General features: G+C 46.3%; 1 protein-coding gene across 6 annotated transcripts in view; it reads right to left on the bottom strand.

Annotated features, from left to right (window-relative positions):
* Positions 1 to 11120, bottom strand: part of CHD2 (chromodomain helicase DNA binding protein 2) — a 71514-nt gene that overhangs the window by 23620 nt on the left and 36774 nt on the right. For all 6 annotated transcript variants that reach the window (XM_019533762.1, XM_019533761.1, XM_019533764.1 and 3 more), the window contains 9 exons: positions 10554 to 10678; positions 9471 to 9687; positions 8303 to 8392; positions 7113 to 7303; positions 5212 to 5400; positions 4535 to 4697; positions 3991 to 4143; positions 2344 to 2415; positions 362 to 511 (listed from right to left, as the gene is read on the bottom strand). In XM_019533762.1, the coding sequence (XP_019389307.1) occupies positions 362 to 511; positions 2344 to 2415; positions 3991 to 4143; positions 4535 to 4697; positions 5212 to 5400; positions 7113 to 7303; positions 8303 to 8392; positions 9471 to 9687; positions 10554 to 10678 (1350 nt within the window). The remainder of the gene's footprint in view (positions 1 to 361; positions 512 to 2343; positions 2416 to 3990; positions 4144 to 4534; positions 4698 to 5211; positions 5401 to 7112; positions 7304 to 8302; positions 8393 to 9470; positions 9688 to 10553; positions 10679 to 11120) is intronic.

The raw sequence follows: 11120 nt of genomic DNA, 5'->3' as shown, positions 1-11120 counted from the left end.
GTATCGTTTGTAACCTAGTCGCATTCCCCTCCTCTCCCCCGTCCCTCGCTCGGGCGCTTTGTATTTCCATCTCAGCTTTGTCGTCTTTTTTCTGGATTCCCCATCCAAAACATCTACTAATAAAAGTCAATCTGCTAGGAAGCTTGCAAGCCCACTGAGAAAGTCTGGACCTGGCTTTGAGCAAAATCTGGCTTGATTTTTTGCATCTCAGTTTGAGTTTCCACAGATTTCTGGATCTGATGGGAAGGCTCAGATTCTTGGGAGTCCACGTAAAGGGGATATGTTGATGTTTTGTAGCATCTGCTGCACTATATCAACAGACTGAGTTCCCAGAGGGACTGAACCAGGCAGCTAATCTGACCTGCTTCTTCTGTCCGATTCTGTGAGCCCGGGCCTGAGCCTGCAGGTCATTCTGGGGGTTCCAATCCGAGTCAAAGATCACCACGGTGTCTGCAGAAGCCAGGTTAATCCCCAGTCCACCAGCTCGTGTTGACAGCAGGAAACAGAAGTCCTGTGTACAATGCATGATAGGTTGGTACAGCTCTGCTTGCAAAAAAATAGGATTGGTCGCTTAAAACACGTATGTCCAAATGCCAGTAAAGGAACACAGGTTACAATACACCCGATAGGGACTTGCAAGCTAGGCTGAGGAAGAGGAAGGCGTAGTACAGGGGTGGGCAACGTTTTTGGGCAGAGTGCCAAAAACACCCACAACCCCAACCTGCAAGATGTTGGTGTGCCAGGGGCACACGGCGGGGGAGCCACAAGGGGCCTGATCCTTGTTGTGGCAGCACAACCCCTACCCTTTCCCCACCATCCACCCCAAGGTGCACATGCCAAGCGAAATGCCTTCGCGTGTTGTGGTCTGGCACCCGTGCCAGAGGTTGCCTACCCCTGGTGTAGTGAAATCTATAGTTTAGGAAGAAAGATTAATTGCAGAACGAGAGATTCTCAAAGGGGGAACAGGGTGGGGAGGAGCAAGGGAGGGAATCCAGAGAGACCAGGACACTGGGAGGAGACAGGAGGGGAAGGACAGTGGGAGACCATTAGTTTTTGAGTATGCGGACAACGTGGTAGAAAGATCTTCTCCTACAAGGGAGCGCAGAGAAGAACAGGACAAGAGAAGTCTGATGAGCTCAGGGACAAACAGGAAAGAGATGTAACGGCAGAAAGACTCCCCTTCTGCACACCCTTGACATGTCAATCCTAGCACTAATGGTCTTGGGGGCCATGGTAGGAAACCAGGATCCCCTGACTGAAGCCACCTGCAGCCTGCAGAGAAGCTTGTCACTGCTGGTGGCTGCCATCTGACTTACAGTGAGACCAAAGAGAAGACCTGGAGAGGAGATGTGTGACTGCAGAATCAGCCAGCAGGTGTCACTACGGGCGGTGGAACAAGCAGCTCAAAAGGAAAGGCACCTTGAGTCGGCTGCTTCTGAAGGTCACACCAGGCAGCAGACAAATGCATGCTCCTTTTCGTCACCTGGGACCCCTCAGTATGAGGTCAACCCCACGCTAATGACACCTGACCTGACCGTCACTCTGAGGACTGCCCAAGTCACTGGCTGTGCCAGCCTGGCTCTCAGGGTCTCCTCCAGAGGGAGGAAAAAGCAGGTTTTAAGACACATGCCCTCTTTCCCCTTCTGCCAGCCCCCTGCCTGCATCACAGTCAGCTTTTCACCTTCATTCTGAATACGCTGCTTTGTGCTACTAGGAAGCTAAGTCTCCTTTCATTCTTCCCAGCCCATTCCTCAGGATTACCACCCTGGATTTCCAAGCAAGGTCTTGTTTTTTTTAGAGGACTGGACTGAGTGAGGCATAAACAAGCCTGTGACATACACCTGGTCACAGTGAGTCAGCAGGCAGGCCCAGAGGGAAGAGACTGCAACCAGGAGCCTCTCTGCACCGTAACCCTATCCAGCAATCACTAGACCCCTCTGCCAGGCTGCGCTTCCAGCCATTTCCCACCCCCCCTCCCAACAGTTCAAACCCAGAGGTGATTGTGCACCCCAGCAAAGTCAAGTCGTTTTGTGACTGATTCAGTACCAGGACTGAGATGGGGAAAGTCCAAGCAGCTTTGATCCTTGGTAGTCAATGAGCATCCTGTCTGGATCTAACCAGACAGCCCCCCTTGCTTTCTGTGGCTTTAGGGTGTTTATAATAAGCAATGCTGACAGCTGTAGGATACAAAACCTGCCAGTGCCATGCCCTTAATTGTACCCAGAGCCCTTTAAAAAAAAAGCCACAAACTCACTCCCACTCAGTAGCTATAAACTGCAGCTGCAGCTTAGCTGTGAACTCCCACAGATCAAGCGTCCTGCCCAGGTCCCCTGGCCGCCGTACCTCAGAGCCATCAGCGTTGAAGTGATCCAGAGCCTGCTTCCGGATCTCCCCTTTGATCGACCCGTCCAAGCGCTGCAAAACCAACAATTATGGTGAAAGGAAGAAAAGGAAAGGACCCCTAAAAAAAAATCGCTGCCCCGAAGCTCCGGGAGCTCTGCAGGCTCCTGCCCTGCCTGCTGTCAGCTACAAGCTTTTAATCATTAAAAATAACCGCCAATTAAAAATAACTGCACTGCTATAACCTGCTGTGCTGCGAGGGCAGGGGGACATGCTTAGACAGCAGTCACACGGTGGGTGACACGGCAGCTCTCGTTACAGGCTCCCTGCCAGGATCTCTGTATTTACAGCCCTCGGTGGGGTTTTAAGAATCAAGGCCTGCTTTGCAGGGAGGAGGGGCTTTATTGCACGTTTGCCTGTGTAAAGCGTGTCCTTTTTAGCAAGCTCTGTGCACATGGACACTTCCATAACGTCTGGGCTGAAGGCTGTCAAGCCAGCATCCATCAAAGAGAAATGGAGTGGACAGCCACACTAGCCAAGGGAGCCCACTCATGTTCCCACTCAAGCAGAAGGCAGCAAGCATATCTTGAGGGAATCAGCTAACTGTACCACAAGGAGAAGCCCAGTCCAAAGCTCAGGACTCCCTGATGAAACCACCCTATGAGCAGACCAGAACTGTTCACATCCCTGGAGACTTCTAGCTCGAGATGTATGCACTGTAGAAACAATATGGGCATGTCTACATGTGCACTTACTGTGCAATAAGTGCGTTTTTAAGCCAGCATCTATCTACCTGTGAAGGCGTTACAATGCAGTAATGTTGTGTGTGGACCAACTTGGGAGTACAGTTAGTCCCAAGTCAGTCCATACACATACGCGCGCACACATACTATTACTGCACAGCAACGTATCTACAGGTGCGTTACTGCACAGTAACTACTCGGGCATAAATTTGTTACCTGCATCATGTAGCAAAATTACACCCAAGTTAGCATAAGTCACCATAGTTACAAGTCACAGTACGGGTGCGCACACGTAGACATGTGCCCATACTATGCAGTAGTTTTTGGTTACTGCACAATAACCTAATTACTGTGCAGTAAGTGTGCATGTGTAGATGCACCCACTATGGACGAAAAGATTTCTCTGGATGCCACATGGCACTTTGGTAATCAAGGTCAACAGAACAGACCACTGAATTGACACACTGTATTTTCCACCATGCCTGGGTTCACATGTGATGAGTAATAAGGACAACATGAATAACAGCATGTAGCTCTTCAACAAAGCTTTAAATGGAAGTCAGTAACATCATCTCCATATTATAGGTGGGGAAACTGAGATAAAGGGAAATGGTGTGACTGACTCCAAGATTAACCAAGCAGGCCAACAGCAAAGCCAGGAACTAAGCCTAGATCTCCTAAGTCCTAGCTCAGTTCTGTCTATCCACCCAGACTATGCAGTGCTCATTCCTTTAACCCAATTAGCACTTTGCAATGGGGGAATATGATGGCATTTCCCAGTTCATACCAGAGCCTTTTGCTTTAGTATCAGCTACAAATCTCTGAGAATCTGGGCACTCAAAATGGCCCATGCTCTCAATCTGCCCTTTCCAGTTAATCACAGTGTACAACTGCTTGCACTCCTCACCTGAAAAGGGTAGTGCTTGATAGCCAAGTACTCCGCCAAGATATCCAGCATCCTCACCATTTGAGAGAAGATCAGGACTCTGTTACCCCTCTCACGCAGCCTGGTCAGCAGCTTGTCCAAGAGAATTAGCTTTCCACTGCTCCTGATCAGAGACTAAAGAAGTAACAGTCATTCCAGCTGATCCTTCCAACCATTCCCCTGCAAGTCCCATACAGACCCAAAACATACAGGGTAATGTTTCCCTCATTACACCAACTACATCATACAGCTTTGCAGTGCAAATCAAAATGCATCTGTTCAAAACAGTCTAAGTGTCAAACTCTGATCTGGTGTTATATGCCCATCCTACCCTAGATGACCAGTTTAAACAGACACCGGGTCTTCCCAAAAGCAAGGGGGAAGGCTGGATAGAGAGTGGCTGTGGAGAGAAAACAGATTTCCAGCAAGCTGAGGCCAGAGTACTTGCAAAACTTTTTTTTGGCCTGAGTGTGGAAGTAAGGGGAGAGGAAAGGAGAAAGCCATTGCACCCCAAACAACTACCCACCAGCAGTATCTCAGAGCCATTTTCCCTCTCATTTTCCTCCGGAGGTTTGATGAGATAGCAATGGTTGCAGCACTTCTTCAGCTCCATCACAATATTTAGGAAGCCAGATGTGCTGCCCCTTGTCCCTTTGGAAAGAGCCTTGTAATTTCTGGTCAAAATCCATCTGCAGGCAGAAGAAAACAAAAAATCATTTCAGTGGGGAGAGACAGACAGACTTGTATCCTCAGGAAAAATACCTTTGAGAGACATTTTTGCTCCGGCACCAGTTTCACCGATGTCTCTCCATTTCATTTCTCCCCCATGACACTTCCGCTTGCTCTTCCCTTGAGATCCCAATGCTGCTCTCTGTGAACTTCTTTAACAGTAAAGAACATGGAGCTTCACAGAAATGAGAAGTGTGTGGTCCCTTCCCTGTGAAGTTGACCAGCTAATTTCTATCACTGCCCTCTCTTCAAAAAAAAACCCAGCATGTACGTGAATTATAATGTCCATCCAAACACAGGTGACCTGGGGACAAGATGCTATGCCACCTTTCCCAGCTTCTTCCTCTGCTGAAGGAAGCTGCCAATCACACCGTGTCCGGCAGATTTTGGGTAAAGAACGATCCATTAGGCACTAATGAAGAAGCCCATACCCACACCTACTGGTCACTGTCAGTAACTCAGAAAGTAACTTACTTATAATACTGCTTCTGCAGGGCAGACATTTCCACCCGGAGAATCTGCTCCACTTTGGCTGGCAGGGATTTTTCCACATCCTTCTTCACCCTGCGCAGGAGAAAAGGCTCCAGGACTTTATGAAGACTCTGGTAGCCGTTCTCTCTCCCTTTCCCATGATCATCTTCAAAATCATCCCAGAACTCAAACCTGATGGTACAATTTAGGAGTTGGGGGTTAGAAAGCCTCTTGGCTTGCCATCTCATTATCTGCCCTTAGACTATGCCTCCTAGCTGACGAGTCCCAGCTGAATCAAAAGCAATGTACTCAGTGCCCCTGTGAGTGAGCTGCACAATTGCCTTCTTATAGCAGGGTAAAATGGAGCGATTAAGTGACTTGCCCAAGACAATAAATGGCAACGTTGAATACTGTGCTAACCTTAGCTTCCTATTCTAATCACTGTACAAATCAGCCTTCATTGATGAACCGTGTCTCCTGGACAAGGGACCAGAATTTTTGTTGCATACAATACATCACCATTCACTCCAGCAAACAAAAGTAGGGTTACCAAATACTGTTAATGATCTCTAGCGTGTAAATATAAATATGAATCGTCTTCCAAAATAAAGATATTACTAAAAACGGTAGCCAAAAAAATCACCATTCAGCATACCACTTGCAGACACTAGTCTCCTTTTCACAACTTTTGAGGTTAGCCTGGAAACCTAACATTTACTCTGATCAGGTCAGGTACTACTGAATAAATATGGGCCTTTGCAATACTATCCTACCATCCCTTCCTTCCAGTCCAGATTTCTTCTGTGATTTTTGGTTTCCAAGCCAACTACTATCAACACCTCATCTGTCTTTAATAGTTTTCTTCCCAGTGGTATGCAGAAGGAAACACCACTGAGTTGCAACCACTCTGGGGTGTAATGTGTCAGTTGTTGAAGAGCCTGACCCAAAGCCAGCTGGAGCCAATGGGAGACTGAACAGTGACCAGAAACAATTTGACACAAAACTGAAATCCTTCAGTTGGTCTCAGACACAGTGCTTTCCCTACCAAACTGCGATCTGTGCTAGTACATAGTGCAGAGAGAGCTATTTAGCCATGTTAGTGGGCAGTCAGAAGACAGAGCAGATATGCACCTTCATACAGTAAATAAGATGCATATCTAGAGAGAAAATATGCTTTCATGAACCCATGTTCACTTCATCAGTTGCTGAAGTATGCACATATTAAACATAACCCCCACCATCCTCCAAATATTTCCTTTTTCAAATTTTTTTGAAAGTGCCTGTACCAGCTTAATTAGGTGAAAGGCAACATTTTCAAAAATGCTGAGTCGCATTATCAAAACTGCCTTAAGCACATGGACTGTCGATCTCATTGAAAAGCCATTTTGAAAATGGGACATGCGTTTTTTAAAATGTTACCCTGCATCTCTGTGACACTATACTTGGTCTCCTGAATTAAAATCAGACTCTCTCACATTCCCCCGCTCTGGGCTACCCAGTGCTTACGTGACAGCAGGTTTTGTATTTGCCACAGTCCTCCCTAAAAATGGATCTGGTTTTACTCCATTTTAAAATCAATTTCTTTATGCCCTCTCCATCTTTTCATAAGAGCCCCTCAGGAAACTGAAAATCTGCCCATTTGCACTTGGCAGAGACTGACTCGTTCATCTCTTCTTTTTGCGATCCAGCAAGAGCTGCTTTTGGGGTTGTTTTTGGAATCGGTGTTATGTGTTTTATGCACGTGCTAACTTCCCGCTTCCAACCTCTGCTCTAACTCTATTCACACTTCATTCACAGGTGTGCATGCTTTTCCAAAGCTACTCCATGCTGTTCACTTTCATGTCTAGTTAACAGAGTGGCTTTGACACAGGCTGTTTTCTCCTGAAGTACACAACAAGACTTACTTCTCTGGCATAATGAAGTGCAGCAGTGACCAGAGCTCCTTGAGGGAATTCTGAAGTGGGGTCCCAGTGATCAGCAGCCTGTGATTGGACTTGAAATCAATCAGAGTTTTATATAGCAGAGAGTCATCATTCTTCAGTCGATGGGCTTCATCCACTCCCAAAAAGGCCCAGCTAATGCTGCCCAGGACAGCCTGGAGCAAAAAACAAAGCCAAAGGATACACCAGATTAGACAAGCACCATAAGCATCTGGCTTAACCTCTCTGTGCACCTCATCTCAGTCATGTAATCCCATTATGTGCTACTGCGATTCTTATACCGTGCCCATCATCCTGGTGTCTGGGCACCTAATGATTTCAGGAACTCTTGAAAAGAAGTTATTTTATTATCTTGTTATCTTGCCTTTGAGAGAGAGGCCCCACATCAATTATGATTTCACTTAAATGGGACAGAAATGTTTAAAATTAGCATGCTATCTAGTGCCCCAAACATGTTTTAAGGGCTGTAAGAAGGTCATTTCTCTTTCTATCTTAACCAAGGGAGTTGGTTGTGTTATTAGTGCTTCAGGACAGTTTATTCTTCATGAAACAAACACAACAAAACCCAAATGCTCTGTCCTTCCTGGATATTAGAAGAGCCATTTTCACTCCCAGCCCCATCCCTCCTTACTCCAGCTTCCAGGAACTTGAAAAGGCCCCAGTGGGTCACTCCCTCTTTAGCCAAATGCAACACAACCGAACATCCTTAACAGGGCTGCCTGCTGCTTCTTCTTAAGAGGACCGGCCACCTGTTACAAGGGCTTTTCCGCAACAGACTGGCTTTACATTTTCTAAGTTCCTACGGCACACCTCTCCCCTACTCCCACTTATGCCCCTTTAATCCACCCCCATGAGCACAGATTAACCCAAGCAAAGCAAGCCCAGATTTCATGATGACGGGTGCGTTATTTGTGTGTGTAATGGTGAACACTGTGATTCCCACTGTGTAACAATCCTATCACATGAACACTATATTCTCTGTTTTTAGCAGACCAAGTAAAAGCAAGCAGCATCTACAGGTTCTCAGCCAGCACAGAGGAAGATGCAGCTCTGGATCATGGCTAGATGCTCTACTCACAGCAGAAGTCTCAGGGATTCCCCCATTTACGCATGATAAAGAAGTCCACACAAACACCTCTTTGCTTGTTACACACCTTATCTTTGAGGAGGATCTCATATGTCGTGATGAGCACGTTGAATTTCAACCTTTTCGTCTGAGCATGGATCCACTCATATTCACGGATCTGTGAGGGGAGATGACAAAGCTGAGCAAAGACGAGTCTACAGTCGACTGCCTTCCTTCAGCACCGTCCTTCTATCCGAATCAGAAAAGCCTAACATTTGCTTCCCTCACAAAAATCTTCCATTTTCTATAGACAAAGTGGGGCCACAGCAAGGCACCTGCCAGTTTACCTACAGGCACAGGCAGACAAACGACTACCTAAAACCTTGGGTTTCCATGCTTAGTCTCCTGAACATGCAACTGTGCTTTCCGATTCCTTCATCAGCAGCAATAAATATGTGCAAGGGTCAGAACGTAGCTGGCAATCCCATGAATGCTCCAGTGTGCTCTGTTCAGCAATGCTGGCTTGGAGTTGCACTGAGATACTGAGCAAAAACACTGGTTCAGTCAGCAAACGAAGCAGGTTAATTAGTTGGCTAGATCAACCCAGAGCCAACAAGTTCAGTAACAAGGGACCAGTTTTCTTTTAATGAGACACATTTTTCTGGCCTCATGTATGTTTTAGTGCCATAGCTGCAGAAGCCTGTGAAATTTGTAACACCATATGACCACCCCTTCGTTGTAAGATCCGTAGGAATCCCACTGTAATCCACACACCTTACAACTGTTCTTGCAGAGAAAGTACTGCGACTGGGAAGGCCTCAGCAGGGTGAGCTGCTAAAGGATGGTCTTAATTCACTAGTCTCTATTAATACGACACTTGCGGTCCCATCATGAATCACAACCTACGGCTTTTCTATATTGCCCAATAAAATTGCGTCTTTTTCTACCTTGTTGCTCAAATGGTAAGACTGCACATCTACAGTCAGCGGGTTGCAAAACACTATAAATATTAAGCCCCAAGATTCTTTATGTGAGACAACTATTACATATATATTCCTGGAATTAAAAGTAAGGCAGTCTTTTAAACTCATACATGATCTCAAGGTTATGCCAGCCAGGGTATCATAACATAGACACACTGCAACAAATTCTAGTGCAGTTTGCCTTTCCATAGAGGATCACGCTATCTCTGATCTATCTAAGCAGGCTACACTGCGGCTGTTGTTCTACCCACCCCTAAGCCTCTGTTCACGCACCGTATTCCTGCTCATCAGATCTCCTATGTACACGACCACATTTATCTCCGGTGCCCAGACTTCAAACTCTCTCTGCCATGAGGTGAGAGTAGACAAAGGTACCACTATTAGAAAGGGACCGTACAACTGATGCTGATGGAAGAGATAGGAGAGGAATGATATTGTCTGGATAGTCTTCCCCAAGCCCATTTCATCAGCCAGGATCACACTGTTGTTCCTGAGACGGAGAACAGAAAACATATATATATACATATATATAGTTGTAGCATCAGGCTACAACCGATTTACTAAGCACCGACAGAGATATAAACAATGAGAGAGACTGAAAGGTGTGCATTGCAAAACACCATTTAAACACTGGCTGGAAAAGCCTAGAAGAATCCACATTATGCTGTACTACAAAGAAACTACTTCTGAGTGACGAGGTCAAAGCATGGGCCACATTCACACAAAATTGGAAAATAAACACCAAGCCAAAAGAAAAAAAAGAAGCTGGTGGGCTAATGTGGAACAGAGTTCCACAGGGGCTAGCTCAAGCTTGCCAAGAGAGAGATTCAGCTTTTCTCATTTGATTGAGGAATATGGGATTGGCCCAGGCCACCGGACCTTCAAACTTCAGGATCCATCTCCACAGCAGTGGCTCATCCACCTCTCCATACAGCCAAGTGGATGATGCTGGGAATAAGGAGGGGGAAAAAACAAATGAGACAGCAGTGCTGGGAATATGCCTCTTCCTGTACCCATCGTCAAAGTGCAATGGGGTTCCCCTCTTAGTTTTGGGAGTTGTTTTTTTCCCCATTCAGTTCATATAAAAAAAAAAAAAATCCCTTTTTGCAAAAAAGGCCTAGGTAGTGTTGCTGGAGGAATATGAGATCCTTAACTTTCAAGGTGCAAAAAGCAGGTTAAGTGAAGACAAAGATATAACTACCACAGGGCCACATCCTGGTGTGGTGCAACAGGGATACATCAGAAAGGGATGCGGCCCAATGTCTCAAAAAAATAAAATAAAAATAAAACTAATGCTGCAGCCCCAGACAAAACTAGAGTATTACCCAACCAGATTACCACATCGTCTGCACATACTTGCACCATGAGTGAGCCAGCCAGTTGAGGCCTTCCAGCTGGTAATCTCGGAGCTCCAGGTTCTCGCCACCAATATAAGAAGGCTGTTTCTTCAAGGCAACAAACCTAGGTCTCTGCTTCAGCACCTAAAAAGGCACAATCGTTAAGCTTGCAGTAGAAATAAGGGCTTCAGACTCAATGCACAAAAACAGTACTTCTTACTGTGACACACGTGCACGTGCTTATGCAAAGGCAATTCTGAGTACTCATACCAGCAACAACAGCTTGCTCACACACTTCTGCCCCAGCTCACATTCAGAGCCACAGGCCAACCCTCCAAGGAAACCCTGTAAAGCTACAATGTGTAACCCACACTGACCAGACCTTTACCATGTCTCTGCCTCCTGGCTCTCTCATTCTACCTCTTTTATTCCCATCTCCCATTTTCCATTCTCGTTCCTTCCATTTTATCTACTTTCATAGTTTCTAGGGTCGGAAGGGACCTGAGTAGATCGTCTAGTCCGACCCCCTGCCATGGCAGGAAACAGTACTGGGGTCAAACGACCCCAGCAAGGTGTTCATCTAACC

This window comes from Crocodylus porosus, unplaced genomic scaffold (assembly GCF_001723895.1).
Source record: "Crocodylus porosus isolate Cpor-Errol unplaced genomic scaffold, CroPor_comp1, whole genome shotgun sequence".
In the NCBI taxonomy this organism is placed as follows: domain Eukaryota; kingdom Metazoa; phylum Chordata; order Crocodylia; family Crocodylidae; genus Crocodylus; species Crocodylus porosus.
Note: the sequence above shows the minus strand (reverse complement) of the source record. Positions and strands in the feature narration are given on the sequence as shown.